The 21,617-nt window shown below is 43.1% G+C and overlaps 2 protein-coding genes across 6 annotated transcripts; one reads left to right on the forward strand and one right to left on the reverse strand.

Annotated features, from left to right (window-relative positions):
* Window positions 1-602: 602 nt before the first annotated feature.
* Window positions 603-9,262, reverse strand: LOC112223542 (next to BRCA1 gene 1 protein). Of its 2 annotated transcripts, none has more exons than XM_042305396.1 (21): window positions 9,128-9,262; window positions 8,821-8,883; window positions 8,600-8,618; window positions 8,387-8,409; window positions 8,092-8,280; window positions 7,906-7,983; window positions 7,532-7,779; window positions 7,242-7,361; window positions 6,830-7,099; window positions 6,364-6,523; window positions 5,802-6,050; window positions 5,416-5,550; window positions 5,204-5,279; window positions 4,954-5,064; window positions 4,517-4,684; window positions 4,149-4,313; window positions 3,425-3,974; window positions 3,082-3,167; window positions 2,681-2,762; window positions 2,217-2,316; window positions 603-1,964 (listed from the first exon to the last, which is right to left on the reverse strand). In XM_042305396.1, exons 1-21 carry the CDS (start codon window positions 9,227-9,229, stop codon window positions 1,785-1,787), a joined length of 3,174 nt encoding a protein of 1,057 aa, XP_042161330.1. In that variant the 5' UTR covers window positions 9,230-9,262; the 3' UTR covers window positions 603-1,784. The 2 variants fall into 2 exon arrangements, with proteins under 2 accessions (XP_042161330.1, XP_042161331.1); XM_042305397.1 differs by having other exon boundaries at window positions 9,115-9,196.
* Window positions 9,263-9,557: 295 nt separating this feature from the next.
* On the forward strand, window positions 9,558-14,805 carry LOC112223543 (proteasome activator complex subunit 3). 4 transcript variants are annotated; one of them, XM_024386614.2, is made up of 12 exons: window positions 9,580-9,743; window positions 9,873-9,901; window positions 10,180-10,226; window positions 10,329-10,391; window positions 10,486-10,590; window positions 10,682-10,730; window positions 11,008-11,126; window positions 11,261-11,329; window positions 13,539-13,606; window positions 13,687-13,741; window positions 13,928-14,014; window positions 14,121-14,805. In XM_024386614.2, exons 1-12 carry the CDS (start codon window positions 9,727-9,729, stop codon window positions 14,199-14,201), a joined length of 789 nt encoding a protein of 262 aa, XP_024242382.1. In that variant the 5' UTR covers window positions 9,580-9,726; the 3' UTR covers window positions 14,202-14,805. The 4 variants fall into 4 exon arrangements, with proteins under 4 accessions (XP_024242383.1, XP_024242382.1, XP_024242381.1 ...); XM_024386612.2 differs by having other exon boundaries at window positions 9,609-9,743; window positions 10,456-10,590; XM_024386615.2 differs by lacking the exon at window positions 9,873-9,901 and having other exon boundaries at window positions 9,558-9,743; window positions 10,194-10,226.
* The last annotated feature ends 6,812 nt before the right edge of the window (window positions 14,806-21,617 follow it).

The following is a 21,617-nucleotide window of genomic DNA, read 5'->3' on the forward strand; positions in this document are numbered from 1 at the left end:
TGCATGATTTCCTGCAAAACAGGAATGTCAGTGTTCTGCCATGGCCAGCGAAGAGCCCAGATCTCAATCCCATTGGGACCTGTTGGATGGGAAGGGTGAGGGCTTGGGCCATTCCCCCCAGAAATGTCCGGGAACATGCAGGTGGTGCCTTTGTGGAAGAGTGGGATAACATCTCACAGCAAGAACTGGCAAATCTGGTGCAGTCCATGAGGAGATGCACTGCAGTACTTAATGCAGCTGGTGGCCACACCAGATACTGTTTTGATTTGGACCCCCCCTTTGTTCAGGGACACATTATTCCATTTCTGTTAGTCACATGTCTGTGGAACAGTTTATGTCTCAGTTGTTCAATCTTGTTATATTCATACAAATATTTACACATTAAGTTTGAGGAAATAAACACAGTTGACAGTGAGAGGACGTTTCTTTTGTTGCTGAGTTTATATTAGCATTTTCGTTCATGTCCAAATCATCCTAAAGTATCTTAAAGGTATTGTGAAGTTAATGAAGATTACCTCCAGAACAAGACTCATTACAAAAAAATGCTGACCTGCCATTCAAACAGCCATGTTGAAAATACAACATTTCAGCCACTTAAGGAGAATTGTGCAAGTTGTTTATTGGCGAACTGACAATTGCATGGTACTTACTTACATGCTGAATGAAAGGAAAGCCCTTAACCAAGCACAGGAAAAATATTCAGCATTTCTTCCAAAGCATGCTCCTTTAAAGGGTGAGTATGTGAACAAATATCAATCACAAACATAATGTGTCCAGTTACAAATCAAATGTTTCTTTAAATGAAAAAATACAGAGCAAAAACTAACATAACGGGATTATACAGTGATTAAAACCTACGCGCTCACATGACCATTCATGTAAAATCACCATAGTAACACAGGAACCAGTCACTACTGATATGCATAAAAATACAATAAAAACTATGAGAAACTCAGTTCCATGAACAAACTTAGGAATGTCTCTTATAGATGTTAACGGTTGGATATACGTAGTGTTGTAGGATGTAAATATATGAACCAAGGTTGATTCTTATAGGGTGAAAGTTTGAACATGAGGATGTGTGGGACGCAGAGCCAACATTTATAGCTGTGACTCCTATGGTACAACTACATGACTGATATATACTTAAACCTGACATGCAGGCGCCTCTTAAAAAGAAACAGCTTATTTCCTTAATATGCAGTGGCTGTTCATAACACAATCCACAGGTCAAATGTTGCGTAACATTAAAATAACAGTACTTTTGATACATACAAGATTGCATTGTTTAGACCGATTCACTACTATATCTAACAGAAATCAAAAGGAATCTGACATCTGCCTTCTTTAGCATTCCTATGTAATTGAATTCCCCTGTGAATCAACCCTGTAAGTCCTTCAAAACAACAATAGTCCCAATACCATCCGCAAAGGATAAAAGTGGACTTTTAATTCTGGTTACATTCAATACCAACACCCTCCATTCTCTTTGGACAGAGAACCTTCCCTAGCCCTGTCAATATGTCGCATTCAGCAGCTAGTTGGAACTAGGAATCTGACATTTCCAACATGCTAACTGGTAGTAGTTATACACATGCCGCGTTCAACGAATCAGGAAGTTGGAAATCTCAGAGTTTCCTAGTTCCAAGTAGCATATGAACGCAGCAATAGGTAGGGCCCATTACCTACCATGTCAGTGACATCAGTGGCATAATGAAAACCCCTCTCTCTCATCGGGTGTCACAGAGGTCAGGGGTTACGTAGAGGCCCGGCTTATTGGCCCATCAGTAGCGTGTGGCGGCGCCCCATTCATAATCGGCCTTTGCGACCAGCTCATTGACAGTGTGCAGCAGGTTGTGTTTGTGCTTCCTCAGAAGCTGCTGATTGAGCCGCTGGTCCCCGAAGCCCATCTCCAGCAGCACAGCCATCATGGAGGCGTCCTGGCTGGCCGGATCCACACCACGCTGCAGGGGTAAAGGGGATAGGGGAGCCAGGTCAAAGGTTAGTTCTGGTTTGTCATTTTAAAAGTGCACAGGAAGTCAAGAAGATATGCCAAAATGTAAAGACGCTTTAAAATGGATAAATAACTCACAATTGTATGTAATAATCACTTCATGATATTATAACCATTTATCATACAGCATATTCACAGCTGAGTCAAGTTTCTCATGGCCGTGTGCAACAAGGTGTTTGACTGTGCTGTATGTGGGACATACCTTTGTGGAGCAGCTCTGTCCAGTGAAGAGAGCCTTGTAGGCAGACGCTGCCACTGACAAAGCCCCCTTGACAAGTCCCTCTGTCATACCGCCTTGGCCCCTATAGAAGAGGAAGAATGTGGTCAGCCACTATACTTAAAGGGAACTATCTGTTCCAGGGCCAGTTAGCTTTCACAAAATGTGTATCAACAAGAGTTGTTATATCACCGATGAGATCACTCAAAAGGTCTTTAAATATCTTCTATTTAAAGCGGTTTTAAAATGTAGTGTTGTATCATACTGTAGGGCCTATTACCAATGAATGACCAGTAGATTTTAAAACTTTGCATTCAAATACTAATTTGTTGGTAGAAAACCAAGCATCCCATCTAGCACAAATGAGGAAAATTTTTTTTATGGCAATAGATGTGCAGATCATTTCTAAAACTAAACTAGGCTTAATATTGTGTAGGAAGGTGTTTCACCTTCGGTGGGGGTAGCTGCGGGGTCTGGAGTTGTACGTCTCCAAGACACTGTCGGAGCCTGCCAGTCTGGTTTGACTAGATACTGAAATATAGATTGGGGGGGGGACACATACTGGATGAGAGAGCTATACATTAACACAGTCAGATGTTTTGCTGAAGTAAGAAGCCTTGAAATAACATCTAATTCCCCTTTCTCCAAAGAGAGACAGATGTTTCCTTTCTGGCCAGTGGCCACAGACAGTAAAGTTGTCCACAAGACCAGCTAAAAAGCTGCCAAGACTCATGCATGTCAAATGAGTCCTTCGTGTGATCAGAGCTTCCAAAACATTGTGTGTCTGCTTCATGCAAGGAAAAGGCTGTATTTTGCAGACACTTCCCGGCCCGCCATGTCTAACACTCACCATTTAAACGGACCGCTGGTTCGCATGGTTCTACTGGTCCAGAAGCGTGTTGACTCGTTGGCTCTGCAACATGGACCGCTTCAGACCTGGGAAACAGAACAAAAACATCCTAATATACTAATCGAAGAGAAGGGAGAGTGGACAACAGTATAGTATAATTCCAATAGACCTACTAGATACTGAACAATTTGCACACTTCAAAATAAAAACACATTGCAAACATGTGATAGAACAGTAACATATCATCTGTTGTAATATCATGGTCCCCTGTTCACCTATGTGTGTGTTGAGCCCTGTAATATCTAAGCTAATAGACTACTGTTGCGTCAGAGAGCCCTCTCACCTGTGTGTGTACAGGGCCTGTGGGGACAGGAGAGGGATGGGCGGGGGCACCACCTCGGGGGTGAGGGGCACGGCGTCCAGTGTCTGGGAGGCACACAGCATCTGGTTGACACTGCTGTGGATTGGAGCCTCCGTGACTAAGGCTGCAGCCCCGGCCCCTTCTTGCCTCTCACCCTCTGGGGTGGCCCTGTCCAGTTCCTCACGCTCCGAGTCCGAATCCTCCTCCTGCTCCGCGGCTCCAGTAGTGACGGGCTCAGAGAGGGCGGAGCTGTACATGGACTCGCCCAGCGGCCGACTGGTGTCGAAGCAGTCAGGCATGACGATGACGTAGTCCTCGCAGGAGGACGAGGACAAGGTGGATATCTGGCTGCTCACCTCGTCCCAGTCTGCTGTCTCGTCTTCTTCCATCTCATCGTAGTTCACATTCTTTTCATCTTCTTCATCCTCCTCCTCGTTCACATCATTTCTGGCTTTTTTGTCTTCCTTGTCCTCCTCTTTCAGTGCATGCAGCTCCATGTACACATTTTCAACCTCTGGGGCCAGAAGCACCTCTGAGGACAATGCAATGAGGAAGAAAATATGGATTAACCATAACAAATTATGATTATGTCTCGTGATCATTTACAATTGCCAATGTGTAATTGGTGCATTTTGACTTGAGAGTTACCACTAGTTACTTGTGTGTAAACAAAAGCAGACCGATTGTATTGAGAGTTGTTTCTTACCTGTGACGGTCTCCTCCTCTGACAGTGTAATCTGGGGAAGGCCTGGAGATGAACCTTGACCTCTCATAACCCCCATCAGCACATCTGGTCCTGCCACTCTTACTACAGTGTCAAGTACTTTCCTCTCATAGTCAAAGACAGGTCCCGGGGCTACAGCTGGGAGTGCTTCAAACATTAAAAAAACAACTGGTGTTACTTTAGTTTTTAACTTGCCCCATTTACACAGTCAGATAACAAGACCAAAAACACAGCTAGTGAGTGGACAGAACAGCCATACTTTATCGTTCAACTGAGTCTCATATCATGGTCACTCAGTCATGCTTTCCCATTTTGCTGGGAAATTCAACCAAACCAGATGGCCGCCTCACCTTTGGGCTTGCAGTAGCTGGGTTGATGTCTGCGCGGGGGCTTGTGGTCGGGAGCCTCCTCCAGGGTGAGAGAGCGGATCACCGTCTCACACACAAACTGGGACCCGCTGATGTCCCCCTCATCCCCATCCTCGTGGCCAAGGGGGTCAGAGTTCTCCCTCTTCACACCTGACCACGACACACACAATACAAAGGTTAGGGCTGTGTATGATATGTGGTCAACACTGATCAAATACTTTTTTCTCAACTTCTTTTACTCAAGCTGACACCTGCCTTAGAGCCTGTCATAAAGCCTCAGCTTTAGCATATTTCTATTCTTAAATCCATAGTTGTTAATCATAAACAAAACTCACAATTTGATATAGACTTGTCACTTATTTACTGGATAAAAGAGTCAAGTGAAAGACCACAACATTGGCCTCTGCCCTCGGTCTTACCCAGCAGGTTATTGACCCTGTTCGTCTCAGTGATGTCTTGGAACAGAGCATGGCCTGGGTTCTCCAGTAGAGGGCCGTCGTGGGGCAGAGGGGACATACAGGGGGTCAGATCTACCAATGGAACAAAAACAAACTCATCTCAGTCATCAACACACAAGCATTATGTCTTGAAATTCTCGGGAATATCTGAAAAAAGACCCACAAAAATATATCTTTCCATGCGTTGTGGTGGCATCATATCATGTCTTACCAACTGGAGTGTTGTTTGGAACTTTCTCCAACTCTTGTACAATGTTCATATCCAGCAATTCAAAGGACAACAGATCCTAAAAAAACACAAATCATACAAATATTGTTGAGTCATTGAATAAAGCAGGAAGTTGCCCCGTGGTGTATGGTGATATCATACTGAGTCTACCTTTGTGGCAAAGCCAACATGCCTTGACCTTAGTCTTTCCCCACCTGTGCAGTGAGCAGGTCTACAGAGGGTAAGTAGTAGTCTCTGCGGCAGTAGTCTACAGACATGGTCAGGCCATTGTCCCTGGAGCTGGACCATCCCTCCACCTTCTCCACAACCACAGGCCTGGGCTCGTCCTTCTGAAGCACCGTGGGAGAACGTAAATCACATGATATAATGACACTAATAGCGGTGGAAATAGGCTGGATGTTGATGTTTTATTCCTGTAACTTTTACCTGATGCTTAGTAAATCCATCCCTGTATCAGGGTCTGCAATCTCAAAATATTCTTGCTTTGTACCGGATGTCAAATATGCTTCGTAGATCTGGCCCTGTACTAGTGTGTATCTTGGCTAAAGAAATGTGAATGGGACAGAGCTGGTTGACTTGCCAGGCATTTGCTCTGAGGACAGTTGGTGTTTCGGCTGGTGCTGGGGGCCACCACGATGCTGCACCACACGCGGGGGCCATACTGCTCTCCGCAGTGCACCAGGCGCCAGTGGGAGGTGTAGGGGCCCTCCATCACCGGGGCAACGAAGGCCACACTGACCACGCCCACCTGGCCCGGCTGCAGCAGGGGCACGGCCACCTCGCGCTTTTCCTCCGACGCCAGGGCCAGGTTACCCCACATGCACTTCAGCTAGGGACACGGACACACACACACACACACCAACACACACACACACACACACAAGGACCCAGACAAAAACAATTCAACAGAAAACTTAACACTGTATTCACACAGGGAATCTACACTGAATTCAAAGGGCTGTAGCACTGGTTGGGTTAATCAGACAGTAAGTACTAATTACATGTAATTAATAGTTACAATTAGGTGTAGTTAGTTCTAGTATTCAGGTTAGGGATTGAGATCGTTCTAGTATGCAGGTTAGGGACTGAGATCGTTCTAGTATGCAGGTTAGGGACTGAGATGGGTCCTATTGGCGGGGTACCTTGGTCTCTAAGGTCCAGTTGATGGTGCCCGAGTTCCTCATCTTCCAGTACTTGATGAACTTGGTGCCGGGCTCTAGGAAGGTCCCATCAGGCAGATTTTCATCCAGAAACAAGGCAGCCATAGTGGGCACCAAGGTGGTGTGGGAGACCTCGGGACCCCTAGTGTTTCAAGTGTACAGAGCATTGTTGAAAACAGCCCCGGCTTCAGACCCATCCCTCTTTTTTCCCCTATGAATCATAAAAGCAGCAGGATCCTTTTTGCAGCTCAAAGCTATTTATTGTTTAGAAATCTATGAAGCAGCAGCAGCAGTTTCACACGTGGGGTAGTTCCATCATCCACCAGCGATAAACTCTATTACAACTATTACAAAGATGGCCTATTTCTTGAGAAAATATTTGATTTTTTTCTCCATGCTGGGCCTAGAGACACCCAGCACTCTGACGCCCTCCCAGGGTGGCGCTTACTCTGGACTGGAGGCCTGGGGGTCTGGGGCAGGACCTGGGGATGGTTCTGAGGCCTGGGTAGCAGCAGGATCAGGGGCCAGGGCTGGAGCCTGGGTGGTGGCCATATTGGATCTGGCAAAGGTAGTGCCAGGGCCACTCCATTGCAGGCCCCTCTTTTCCAGCCTCAGCTTCTTCTTGATCTCCTTCACCTCGGCCTTGAGCTGCCTACTCTCAGCTTTGAGGCGCTGACGCTCAGCCTTGCGCACCGTCCTGTCTCCTCGCCTTGGGAACCTGAGTACAAACAAAATACAGAAGTTTAAAAAAATAAAAAATACAGTGGGAGGTGTGCAAGCTGAACATCTCCTCTCCTAACAATAAAAGTAACACAGACAACATCACAGTAAGGGCAGGCTTCTACATCCAGCAGACTAACCTTAATTCTCCTGACATGCCGTGCTCAGTGATGGAGAGGGGCGTCTTAGTTCTCACCAGGTTGTGGCTGGGGTCGTGGCTGTGTCGACACAGCTCACATAAGATGCAGGATGGACACACACTGGAGAAAAACAGGACACCAAAAAGAAGGCAAGAACAATGCTATTTATATTACTAATTGAAAGTGACATTTCATGAGAAATCAGCTAAATAAACCTTTTATTTTATTTCAACTCATGAGCTCATTAATAACGTAATAATATTGCTAAATTATTGTTGTGATGGGTCTACCTGCACTGATACGCTCCATCAGAGGCTGGTCTCTTGCATTTGCTGCAGTCAGGAGTATAGCCCAATGAAGTGTAGGCAGGGGGCCCCGTGGAGGAGGAGCTGATCTTTTTCCCCTTGACATTGACTCCACCTACAGCTCCAAGGGCCTCGAGGGGCCCGTCGTGGTCAGGAGCCTTGTGGGTGCAGCACTGGCCAGAGAAGTCGTTACACATTTTCTCCACTACCTCCTTTACCACCTCATCCTTGAACTGACAGGAGAGAGGGATCCCATTAAAACTGGTTCTACATTTTTTTTTTAATGTAAATCGATTTTTGGGTTTATTATTCTGAAATATAAAGAAACAATGAAGAATCTAATTTCAATATGGACTTACTTTTTCCATGTAAGATCTGAACCAAGCTGGGGGAGGTTTATCCTCTGGCTTGGTCAATTTGTTGTCCTTCACAACCACCTATAAAATCAATTGATTGTATCACTCATGCAAAACTATACCAACCTGACAATGATATAACTTCTCTTACATTCAGACAACATTGAAAGCCGTGTGTGGTGCTCTTACAACATCTCGCTCAGGGGTGACCTGTGTGCCTTTGTCCACAGTCTTGACCCTGGAGCGGTACGGAGGGGCCGGCCGGAGGTCACCCTTCAGCTCCTTCACATCTTGGACCTTGACCGGCCCAGCGCCAGCCTGACCCTGCTTTGCCTTGTAAACGTTCATGTGCAACTGGTTCCCCTGCTTCTCTGCACTCTGGAGGAAATAGCACTTTCAGCAATTCCATATAGCATTTTACTGACTGGAATAACTTTTTTTTGCCTTTGAAATACATTTTAAAAAAACAGGTAAGTTTGAATACCTTCACCGCCTCCTCATATTCCCCTGAAAAATATAGACAAACAAAAGAGATCAGAGAATACGTTGGTGTTGATGTGACCTCTCAATTATGAACGGGAAAGCTAAAAACTAATAACCATCACATTAAAGATGGAGAAAAGTAATGGCATATCATTGTGATTTAGCTGAGAATAAATTTCCCACCTATATTAAGATTATCACTTAATTTACATACCTTGACTGTTAACGGAAACCTGAAACAAAGAGAGTGATTAGTGTTACAGAATGCCTTCTGAAAAAAACATACTTTGAATCTGCTAATGTATCCCTTGTCCTATACTGTTGTTGCTGTAACGTTACATCAGAAATGTTGGAACCATGTGAATGATCGAGCAGTGAGGACTTTGCCCTACATTCGAAATAATACACAATAGAATAAAATACTTTTAAACTCACCTCTTCATTGTCCTCATCAAAATATTTCACTTGGAAATGGCTTATGCCAAACGATGCTTTTATCTGCAGATTCAATTCAAAGAACATAGCATGATGATTCAGGATCAGCATAACAGGATCACATCACATATAATAATAATACTCAAATTTGTTGCTAGAGAGATCATTTGCAGACAAATGTCTAAATGGTCCAACGTTTGTGTTAACTAGGCCATGGCTAGGCCTGCTAGGCTCGAAGAATGCAGCTAACTTGTCTTTAGCTAAACTGCGCCAGCGCTAGATAGCTAAACTAACGTTAGCTACTTGCCCAGGCTTCAACCGACTCCCATTCCGATTTATCCAAATCTGGAGCCACACATTTCTTTACATTCCCCCTGAAATTCACTTTAATCGTAACAGGTAGCCCCATGGCTGCTTTTTGTGATTAAATAAGGAGAATCATTGAAGATTATAGTGGACAGAACGAGTTCTCGCATTCGCCAATCCTCTTGTTTACATCGTCAGCTGAAAAACACGGTTTCGCGTTCAGTGCATAAATATGCCGCGTTCAAAACAACTGGGAACTCGGAAATATCTTCAGTACGTTCACGATAACCGGGAACTCGGAAAAAACGACTGGGAACAGGTGTTTGAACGGTCATCTAACTCGGAATTCCAAGTCGAAAACGGGGGTTTCTTTCTAGAAATCGATCACCGACGTCACGATCTGACTTTGTTTTTTCCTTGTTCCCATTTGTCTTGAAAGCACCATTACTGTGCATGCGTGTTCGTATGTCATGTTGTTTCATGTTGAATAACTCATTTTTAGACAACAATTGTGGCTGACACGTTTGGTCCCAAATTGAGGACAATCGTATTTCTCCCATTTGTGGTTAAAGAAGATGAATTCACTCCTCAAGGTGGACAATGAACTTAATCTTAAGGTAAAACGTAATTTACTTCCACAATTCATTCGACATTTTAGGAGAAGTTGCTTGTAATGTTAGCTAGCTAGCAATTATTAGTCAGTGAGGCAAAGTGCTGAAGCTAACTTGCTTTCTTCCCGTGCCTAGCATAACGGACCAGGGAAACCGTCTAACAGGTGCACTTCCTTACATAAAAGGGTTATTGCTTTGTGCCGCATGTTTCATAAGGGGCGAGTATTGGTAGCTAGCTAGTTAATAACTAACGGTGTCAAGGTAACCTGGTAACTCAATTCAACACAATTTTTAGACGTGGACCTATAGCATATTGAATTGACGTTGACTGATGATTAGCAATGTCTTGCAGACAGTATCCTAATCGAATCCCAATCACATGTTGTATTCAAACATGCCTGCTGGTTATTGAATATTTAATTATTTTCCTGTAATATGACAGTTGTTTTTGTACAGGTCGATGTTTTCAGACAACGAATTACTGGGGAGGTGAGTTTCCTTTCGGGTGTTTACTGTATTCAGTGGGGGAACAAAGTATCTAGATATTATAGCTTTGAATGTCATATTCCAACTATACTCCTTGTTTCACAGGCAGAGAACCTAGTTGCAAGTTTTTTCCCAAATAAGTTATTGGAACTTGACCATTTTCTCAAGGTAAGCTTATTTATGTAATCACAATGTAAGTGATTAGTCAAATGACCTACAATTTCCCTTTTAGAGTGTATGTGTTGTGGGCCATCGTTTGCAGGATCCCATTTTAAACATCTGTGAACTTAAAGAGATACACTCAGAAATCAACTTGACAGTGCCAGACCCCATTCTACTCTCAAACCTCCACGATGGACTTGAAGCGGTGAGACTTGGAATGGAATTAAACAGCCTGTGATGACCAAATGCAATCTGTAATTGTAACAGATGTAAGCAACTTGATATGCTCTTCGCAGCAAAATGCCAAAAAGAGGAAAATGGAAGATGGTACTAGCGAGGACAAGGGTGAGTAACACTACATGCATATTTTGAGTGTTTTCTTAATTTTCTGGTGTTTACTTCTGGTCAAGCCTACAGTGGTAAGAGGTATGTTCTCTTGTTCATCTTACACTTACATTGTAGTCATTTAGCAGACGCTCTTATCCTGAGAGAATTACAGTAGCGAGTGCATACTTTCTTGTACTGGTCCCCCGTGGGAATTGAACCAACAACCCTGGCGTTGTAAGTGCCATGCTCTACCAAATGAGCCGCACGGGAACAATTTTCTCTTCCTGTCCTACAGTGGCTGGCACCAAGGTCTTTATCATGCCTAGTGGGATGATGAAGAGCAACACCAAGCTGGTGGACTTGATCGAGAAGGTCAAGCCAGAAATCAGGACACTCATAGAGAAATGTAACACGGTACATCGCGCTTTCCCACAGTCTCTTCCATAATCTATCCCACAGGCTTTGCCTTAATCTATACCATACATTTAGGTGAGTACATATTACCCATTATCTGCAGTCCCTGATAATTTGTCTGTCTTGTTCTTCAGGTAAAAATGTGGGTTCAGTTGCTTATCCCAAGAATAGAAGATGGCAACAACTTTGGGGTTTCAATTCAGGTGCCACGTTTACTTTATATGTATTAAAGAAGATAAATAGGCGGCCAGTACGTTGCAGCACACTTCAGTGAACTATTAACAGAGTACATTTTACAAAATAATATATGCAGGAGCAGTCGGCATAGTACATCAGGACTAGAGGTCGACCGATTATGATTTTTCAACGTCGATACCAATTATTGGAGGACCCAAAAAAGCCGATACCGAATAATCAGCCGATTTGTTTTTTAAAATTATTTAATTTTTAAATATTAAAAAATTATATAATAATGACAATTACAACAATACTGAATGAACACTTTTAGTTTAACTTAATATAATACATCAATAAAATAAATTTAGCCTCAAATAAATAATCAAACATGTTCAATTTGGTTTAAATAATGCAAAAACAAAGTGTTGCTGAAGAAAGTAAAAATGCAATATGTGCCATGTAAAAAAGCTAACGTTTAAGTTCCTTGCTCAGAACATGAGAACATATGAAAGCTGGTGGTTCCTTTTAATACGAGTCTTCAATATTCCCAGGTAAGAAGTTTTAGGTTGTAGTTATTATAGGACTATTTCTCCCTATACCATTTGTATTTCATATACCTTTTGACTATTGGATGTTCTTATAGGCACTTTAGTTTTGCCAGTATAACAGTATAGCTTCCGTCCCTCTCCTCGCCCCTACCTGGGCTCGAACCAGGAACACATCGACAACAGCTACCCTTGAAGCATCGTTACCCATCGCTCCACAAAACCCGCGGCCCTTGCAGAGCAAGGGGAACAACTACTTCAAGGTCTCAGAGCGAGTGACGTCACCGATTGAAACGCTATTAGCACGCACCCCGCTAACTAGCTCAGGAGTTGATAGGCTTGAAGTCATAAACAGCTCAATGCTTGAAGCACAGCGAAGAGCTGCTGGTAAACGCACGAAAGTGCTGTTTGAATGAATGCTTACGAGAATGCTGCTGCCTACCACCGCTCAGTCAGACTACTCTATCAAATATCAAACCATATACTTAATTATAATATAATAACAAACACAAATACTATCCTTTGGTCATTAATATGGTCAAATCCGGAAACGATCATTTCGAAAACAAAACGTTTATTCTTTCAGTGAAATACGGAACCGTATTACATTGCACAAACTTCAATGTTATGTCATAATTACGTACAATTCTGGCAAATTAGTTCGCAACGAGCCAGGCGGCCCAAACTGTTGCATTTTCCCTGACTCGGCGTGCAATGAACGCAAGAGAAGTGACACAATTTTCCCAGTTTAATATTGCAAACTGGATTTCTTTTAACGAAATATGCAGGTTTAATCAAATATACTTCTGTGTATTGATTTTAAGAAAGGCATTGATGTTTATGGTTAGGTACATTCGTGCAACCATTGTGCTTTTTTCGCTAATGCGCTTTTGTTAAATCATCCCCCGTTTGGCAAAGTTGGCTGTTTTTGTTAGGAATGAATAGTCTTCACACAGTTCGCAACGAGCCAAGCGGCCCAAACTGCTGCATATACCTTGACTCTGTTGCACAGAACGCAAGAGAAGTGACACAATTTCTCTAGTTAAAATAAATTCATGTTAGCAGGCAATATGAACTAAATATGCAGGTTTAAAAATATATACTTGTGTATTGATTTTAAGAAAGGTGTTGATGTTTATGGTTAGGTACACATTGGTGCAACGACAGATTTTTTTTCGCGAAAGCGCTTGTTAAATCAACCGTTTGACGAAGTAGGCTGTGATTCAATGATAAATTAACAGGCACCGCTTCGATTATATGCACGCAGGACAAGCTAGATAAACTATTAATATCATCAACCATGTGTAGTTAACTAGTGATTATGCTAAGATTGATTGTTTTTTATAAGATACGTTTAATGCTAGCTAGCACCTTACCTTGGCTCCTTGCTGCACTCGCATAACAGGTAGTCAGCCTGCCACGCAGTCTCCTCATGGAGTGCAATGTAATCGTCCATGATCGGTGTCCAAAAATACAGATTGTTATGAAAACTTGAAATCGGCCCTAATGAATCCTTCATTCCGATTAATTGGTCTACCTCTAATCAGGACGCACAACTGCAATGGATTTAGACTACTAGAGTCTATATGTATTAAAAGGTGCACCATTTTTATTGTTGTCTGTACCTAAGGTCTCATCTAAGTGTATGCTACATTGAACCATGGCTCCACCACTGATTTGGTGTCTGCAGGAGGAGACAGTAGCTGAACTCCGAACAGTGGAGGGGGAAGCAGCATCGTACCTCGACCAGATATCTGGGTACTAACCTCAACCCGGTCTTTACAATTAGTCTTACTGTGGTAGGCTATGTAACCATCTTGTATCCTGTCTGCCCATAGATACTACATCACAAGAGCAAAGCTAGTGTCCAAAATAGCAAAATACCCACATGTGGTAAGTGTGATTGCTAACTGCAGGTCTGGTTGGCAAGCTTCTTCCAGACAGAAACCTGTCACTACACTGCATTTACTGAGGGCAAAGCAGCATAATGAAAATGTGGATATTGTCCAACCCTAGTATGCATTATTTACATGCACCTGCATTACTATTTACCTTAAGTCTCTTTCTTTCTCTAAACAGGAGGACTACCGGCGCACAGTGACAGAGATTGATGAGAAGAAATACATCAGCCTCAAGGTCATAGTTTCAGAGCTGAGAAATCAATACGTGAGTGAAATATCCTGTTATGCACAGGAATAGTTTTCCTCACCATTCATTTCTACCCACAAGATAACACATTGTGTGTTTTAATCCTGAATCTGCTCTGCTACAGGTAACGCTATACGACATGATCTTGAAGAACATTGACAAGATCAAGAAGCCTAGGAGCAGCAATGCTGAAGCATTGTACTGAGACTGACCCAGCCACACTTCCCGTTCCCTTCTTCTGCCAGCTGTCAAAGTAGCGGAAGGACTAGAGTTAGACCATCACTACCAGATCAGTACAATCCAGGAAACCATGGTCCCGGTATCTTTTCGTTTGATTGGTAAAATATGGTCATTGTTTTAAAATCCTTAGAAGAGTATGTTATGAGGTCTCTCGACGAACCGTGAGCAATGGCTCTGGGAAAAGAACGCTATGTATTTTTTTATTAAATTAAAACCATTTTGTCCATGCATCTCGCTGTCTTTTCTGAAACTTTTGAAATGGTCCAAGACCACTTTTACTGTTTTGTCTACTGCTTTATTGAATGTTCTATGGCGCGATGGGAGACAGTCCTATGTAGGTCACTGCAGAAGTGGTTTTTAGCAGCTGGGTTTTCAATTACCCTGGTGATGGTGGTAACGGCTGACTGACTTTATGCTGAATATTATGGACTCGAATCAGAACAGTTATTTCAGACTGTCGGTAAAATTGTTTAGATTGTTCAATGATAATGAGACATGACATTTTAATGCTGCCAACTCTGAAAAGTGTTTCTTCAACTCCTTTAACTGAATAAAAAAAATAATTAAGACATTTTGGAATGGTTTTACTTCTAAACACTAATGTTTCATCATTCTTCAGAGGTAAGATATGCCAAGTAATACAGACATCGTTACACTCATATCTGCTCACACAAACCATTGATGTAACCTTTTGGTGTGATTGTGCTGACAGATATGGCAGCTCTGCTTCTAGCTCCTAAGCAACTTGAATTATTTAATTTGTGTTATTTCTTACATTATTAGCCCAGAATTTTCCTGTGTTATTACATACAGCTGTAAATAACTTTTGTATATAAGAGTAGCGGTAACTCACCAGCATTTATGACCAGGAACACGACTTTCCTGAATTGGAACCTTTGTTCGTACCCCCCAGGGCAATTTAACTTCCAGAGTCTGTTCCAAAACACCGCCGGCGGAGAAGAGGTATTCGGTGTGGATTTCTAGTCTGACTCAGGTGGCGTGCACACCATCCACCACTTCTGAGTATATTACTCACTGATGTCCAGTCTCTGGACAACAAAGTAGATGAGCTCAGGGCGAGGAACTCCTTCCAGAGAGACATCAGGGATTGTAACATACTGTGTTTCATGGAAATATGACTCTCAGTATATACTGTCCCCATCCATACAGCCAGGTGGGTTCTCAGTACATTGTGCAGACAGGAACAAAGAACTCTGGGATGAAAGGCAGGGGTGTATGTTTCATGATTTATTACTCGTGGTGTGATTGTGATAACATACAGGAACTCAAGTCCTTTTGTTCACCCGGCCTAGAATTCTTCACAATCAAATGCCGACCGTATTACCTCCAAAGAGAATTCTCTTCGGTTATAGTCACAGCCGTGTATATTCCCCCTCAAGCTGATACCATGACGGCCCTCAAAGGACTTTATACAAATTGGAAACCACATATCCTGAGGCTGCATTTATTGTAGCTGAGGATTTTAACAAAGTAAATTCGAGGAAAACGCTACTGAAGTTCTATCAACACATTGACTATAGTACTTGAGCAGGAAAAACATTGGACCACTGTTACTCAACTTTTCAAAATGCCTAAAAGGCCCTCCCCAGCCCCTCCTTTGGCAAATCTGATCACGACTCCATTTTGCTCCTCCGTTCCTATAGGCAGAAACTCAAACAGGAAGTACCCACGCTAAGGTCTATTCAACGCTGGTCTGACCAATCGAAATCCATGCTTCAAGATTGTTTTGATCACGCGGACTGGGATATGTTCCGGGTAGCCTCTGAGAATAACATTGACGAATACGGTGACTTGAGTTCATCAGGAAGTGTATATGAGATGTCGTACCCACTGTAACTATTAAAACCTACCCAAACCAGAAACCGTGGATAGATGGCAGCATTCGCGCAAAACTGAAAGCGCGAACCACCGCATTTAACCATGGCAAGATGACTGTAAATATGGCTGAATACAAACAGTGTAGTTATTCCCTCTGTAAGGCAATCAAACAGGCAAAACGTCAGTACAGAGACAAAGTGGAGTCGCAATTCAATGCATCAGTGTCAGGGTCTACAGACAATCACGGACTACAAAGGGAAAATCAACATCTTGCTTCCTGACAAGCTAAACACCTTTGCCCACTTTGAGAATAACATAGTGCCACCGATGCGGCTCGCTACCAAGGACTGTGGGCTCTCCTTCTCCTTGGTGGATGTGATTAAGACATTTAAGCGTGTTAACCCTTGCAAGGCTGCCATAGATAGATCCACACACGATGCAATCGCCATCGCACTGCACACTGCCCTATCCCATCTGGACAAGAGAAATACCTTGGCTATAGCTCAGCATTCAACACCATAGTATGCTCCAAGCTCATCATTAAGCTCGGGACCCAACCCCCGTCCTGTGCAGCTGAGTCCTAGACTTCCTGACGGGCCACCCCCAGGTGGTGAAGGTAGGAAACAACACCTCCACTTCCGCTCAGCCCCCTCCTGTACTCCCTGTTCATGACTGCATGGCCACGCATGCCTCCAACTCAATCATCCAGTTCGCAGACGACACAACAGTAGTAGGCCTGATTACCAACAATGACGAGACAGCCTACAGGGAGAAGGTGAGGGCCCTGGGAGAGTGGTGCTAGGAAAATAACCTCTCACTGCACCGCCTCTCCAGGACACCTACAGCATCCGATGTCACAGGAAGGCCAAAAATATTATCACGGTCATCAACCACCCGAGCCACGGCCTGTTCACCCCGTCTATCATCCAGATGGCAAGGTCAGTACAGGTGCATCAAAGCTGGGGCTGAAAGACTGAAAAACAGCTTCTATCTCAAGGCCATCAGACTGTTAAATAGCTGGCTTCCACCCAGTTACGCAAACCTGCACCTTAGAGGCTGCTGCCCTATATACATAGACTTGGAATCACTGGCCACTTGAATAATGTTTACATACTGCTTTATTCATCTCGTATGTACATTCTGTATTCTATTCTACTGCATTTTAGTCAATGCCACTCTGACATTTCTCAAACGAATATTTATATATTTCTTAATTCCATTCGTTTGCTTTTATATTTGTGTGTATTGTTGTGAATTGTTAGATACTACTGCACTGTTGGAGCTAGGAGCACAAGCATTTCGCTACACCCACAATAACATCTGCTAAATATGTGTATGTGACCAAAAATGTATTTGATATTGAAACTGACGTAAAGCTGTTTCAGCAATGCCCTTGTCACCCAGTAGATGGAGCTAAATGGTACATGTAAGGCTGATGTTCAAGGAAGGTCACATGTCTGATTCCACTAAACTGCATCTTGATCACTTAACATAATAAGCTATGCAACTGACACATCATTTTCAAAGAAGTAGCCTTGACGTTTTTTTACTTTTGTAGCAATTTTGAAGGTATTCAATGGACAAAAACGTAACGCAATGTTCTTCAGCGCAAAAACTTAATAAAAGGCATTTATCTGGTAGAAGTAAATTAATTCACAAACAAATACAATTTCATATATATTAAATGACCCCATTTTCACAAAATGTATGATATAGTCATGAAGCTCATCAAAAGATTAGGGTACATGATACGGAAGTCAAGAGGAAAGGGCGGCTACTTTCACAGGGTATGTTATGTTTCACAGACTGTATTTGATTGAAAAACGTCCCTTTCCATCAGCTCGTAGTACAAATGTGCCTCATTAGTTTACATGACAAACATACATTTGCCAAGATGGGTTTTGAAACCAATCACAGTAAGGTACTTAATAATCGACCAGAAATTATTTGATTTTGAGCCAAAAATGGCTGCATTGGACCTTTAACTCTATTTTGAACATCTACAGTATGTTGGAGTCTGTAGTGTGTGTGTTTCCCAACAGGTCCTATCCTGACGTAGTCAATGTGCAGGCAGGGGGCGACCTCTGGATGAGTTGGTGGTGGTGGAGCTGACACACCTTCAGTCACTCTCTGTCCATGCACTGGCAGAATGTAAGTCAGCCCTTCAGGAACACTCCCTCTCTCCTCACAGACTGGTGGCATTCCCTTCCACACATGCACACACATGTTAGGTGAACTCAGGGTTGCAAAGGGAGGGAATGTTACGGTAACTTATTAAAAAATGTAAGTAATCTACCAACATTTTGGAAACTTAAGGATTTTAGGTCATTTTATTAACATGTCAAATAGGCCTATAGAAAATAATAAAATAAGATGTTTTAAATATGAAAAATATAATGACAAAGCTGTAAAACAGATATACTCAATAAGTCAATAGTAAAAATAAAGAAAAACCCTTGAATGAATAGGTGTGTCCAAACTTTTGACTCGTTCAGTATATACATATATTATTTCATATCTACAGGAGTGCAAGTTTCACCATGGCACCGACCGTGCTGATGCGTTGAAACATGATCATTATTAGAATATGGCAAGTATTCGGCAATTATTGCATTCTATTCATGCTGGCTTTCACGGGCTACCTAAGACATGAAACAGATAGGTGGGAGGGCATAGCCTACAGGCAGTCTGCAATTTCTTTATGCGTAATATGCCTAAATGAGTAATGGAAACACTTCAACCAGAACATTTTTATCCGACACTAGGTATTTACAACAATTTTTGTTGTTGTTGGTGTGACTTCATTATGTCCAGCTGTTTTGATCGACACAAGATAATTCAATGGAAGGGTAGAGCTGCCGCTTTCTAGGAGCGACACTCTAACCCGGAAGCTTATTAGAAATCCCACTAAGCCTTCCGACGAACCATCAAACAGGCAAAGCGTCAATACAGGACCAAGATTGAGTTGTACTACACCGGCTCCGATGCTCTTCGGATGTGGCAGGGCTTGCAAAATATTACAGACTACAAAGGGAAGCACAGCCGAGAGCTGCCCAGTGACACGAGCCTACCAGACGAGCTAAATAACTTCTATGCTCGCTTCTAGGCAAGTAACACTGAAACATGCATGAGAGCATCAGCTGTTCCGGATGACTGTGTGATCACGCTCTCCGCAGCCGATGTGAGTAAGACCTTTAAACAGGTCAACATTCACAAGGCCGCAGGGCCAGACGGATTACCCGGACGTGTACTCCGAGCATGGGCTGACCAACTGGCAGGTGTCTTCGCTGACATTTTCAACATCTCCCTGTCTGAGTCTGTAACACCAACATGTTTCAAGTAGACCACCATAGTCCCTGTGCCCAAGAACACTAAGGTAACCTGCCTAAATGACAACCGACCCGTAGCAATCACATCTATAACCATGAAATGCATTGAAAGGCTGGTAATGGTTCACATCAACATCATTATCCGAGAAACCCTAGACCCACTCCAATTTGCATATCACACCAACAGATCCACAAATGATGCAATCTCTATTGCACTCAACACTGCCCTTTCCCACCTGGTCAAAAGGAACACCTATGTGAGAATGCTATTCATTGACTACAGTTCAGCGTTCAACACCATAGTGCCGTCAAAGCTCATCACTAAGCTAAGGACCCTGGGACTAAACACATCCCTCTGCAACTGGATCCTAAACTTCCTGACGGGCCACCCCCAGGTGGTAATGGTAGGTAATAACACATCCGCCACGCTGCTCTTCAACACGGTGGCCCCTCAGGGGTGCGTGCTCAGTCCCCTCCTGTACTCCCTGTTAATTCATGACTGCATGGCCAGGCACAACTCCAACACCATCATTAAGTTTGCTGATGACACAACAGTAGTAGGCCTGATCACCAACAACGATGAGACAGCCTATAGGGAGGAGGTCAGAGACCTGGCCGGGTGACGCAAGGACAACAACCTCTCCCTCAATGTGATCAAGACTAAGGAGATGATTGTGGACGACAGGAAAAGGAGGACCAAGCACAAGTCGTGAAGAGGGCATGACAAAACCTATTCCCCCTCAGGAGACTGAAAAGATTTGGCATGGGTCCTCAGATCCTCAAAAGTTTTTACAGCTGCACCATCGAGAGCATCCTGATGGGTTGCATCACTGCCTGGAATGGCAACTGCTCGGCCTCCGACCGCAAGGCACTACAGAGGGTAATACATACGGCCCAGTACATCACCAGTGTCGAGCTTCCTGCCATCCAGGACCTCTTTACCAGGCGGTGTCAGAGGAAAGCCCAAAAATTGTCAAAGACTCCAGCCACCCTAGTCATAGACTGTTCTGTCTGCTACTGCACGGCAAGCGGTACTAGAGCAGCAAGTCTAGGTCCAAGATGCTTCTAAACAGCTTCTACCCCCAAGCCATAAGACTCCTGAACAGCAAATCAAATGTCTACCCAGACTATTTGCACCCCCCACGCTGCTGCTACTCTCTGTTATTATCTATGCATAGCCACTTTAATAACCCTACCTGCATGTACATAATTACGTCAAATACCTCGACACCGGTGCCCCGCACATTGACACATTGACTCTGTGCCGGTTCCCCCTGTATATAGCCCTGCTATTGTTATTTGCTGCTGCTTCTCTTTAATTATTTGTTTTTCTTATCTCTTACCTTTTTTTTGGGGGGGGGGGTGTATTTTTGTAAAACTACCTTGTTGGTTAAGGGCTTGTAAGTAAGCATTTCATTGTAAGGTCTACTACACCTGTTGTATTCGGCTCATGTGACAAATACAATTTGATTTGATTTGAAGCACACCCTAGCAGTTGCAACTATTATCTATGCAAACTTTCTAAATGTCGACAAAAAATCACTCCACAAGTGAATGGAAACATAGCTACTCACTGATAGATCTTTAAAGGCCGACTGCACTTCCTAATTTGGTTCGTTAAGAAATTATGGCTACCATGACTGAATTTAAACCTGAGTTGGTTTCGGGGTATGATTTGATGTGGGGGTCTCGTGCGTGTTTGGTGGTGGGAAGAGTTATTTTTTATTCTTTTGCCAAATAGCTTCAGCCGACTGGTGTGCGACCATGGTAAGTTGGTTTAACTTTGGATAGCCTATCTCCGGGCTAGATAGGGACCGTCAATCAATTACACAATGCAAATAAGACAATATTTTCATGTTGCACACCTTTAGATTTTTTTAAATGAAATACTTTCAATATTTGTATATGAATTTCGACAATTTCTATTAAGTCATTGAAATTTTGAGCTATTGAAATGTTTACATATTGTCCCATGTACATTGTGCAATTTACCGATGGTCCCTAACTAGCCTCATAGGGATGTCCAAAGTAAACCAAAAATGTCTTGTGCAGCTGCACCCAGAATTGATAATTACTTGTGTGCTGCCAGCTGTGGTTATGTGGGCAGGATTGAAACAAACCCAACCTTCATTTACATTGTAAAACAGTCACGACCACAGTTGTGAAAAAAGTAAACAGTTGGAAGAGTTGCAGGGTTAATTGCTAATTATGTC

This window comes from Oncorhynchus tshawytscha, linkage group LG24, assembly GCF_018296145.1.
Source record: "Oncorhynchus tshawytscha isolate Ot180627B linkage group LG24, Otsh_v2.0, whole genome shotgun sequence".
NCBI lineage: Eukaryota > Metazoa > Chordata > Actinopteri > Salmoniformes > Salmonidae > Oncorhynchus > Oncorhynchus tshawytscha.

Coding starts and splice junctions, on each gene's coding strand:
- LOC112223542 (XM_042305396.1), bottom strand. CDS start 9,229: ATGGGGCTACCTGTTACGATTAAAGTGAATTTCAGGGGGAATGTAAAG. Junction 7,362..7,531: donor GATGGAGCGTATCAGTGCAG/GTAGACCCATCA, acceptor GTTTTTCTCCAG/TGTGTGTCCATCCTGCATCT. Junction 6,524..6,829: donor CCCCAGGCCTCCAGTCCAGA/GTAAGCGCCACC, acceptor TTGAAACACTAG/GGGTCCCGAGGTCTCCCACA.
- LOC112223543 (XM_024386612.2), top strand. Junction 10,591..10,681: donor TCCACGATGGACTTGAAGCG/GTGAGACTTGGA, acceptor TGCTCTTCGCAG/CAAAATGCCAAAAAGAGGAA. Junction 13,607..13,686: donor TACCTCGACCAGATATCTGG/GTACTAACCTCA, acceptor GTCTGCCCATAG/ATACTACATCACAAGAGCAA.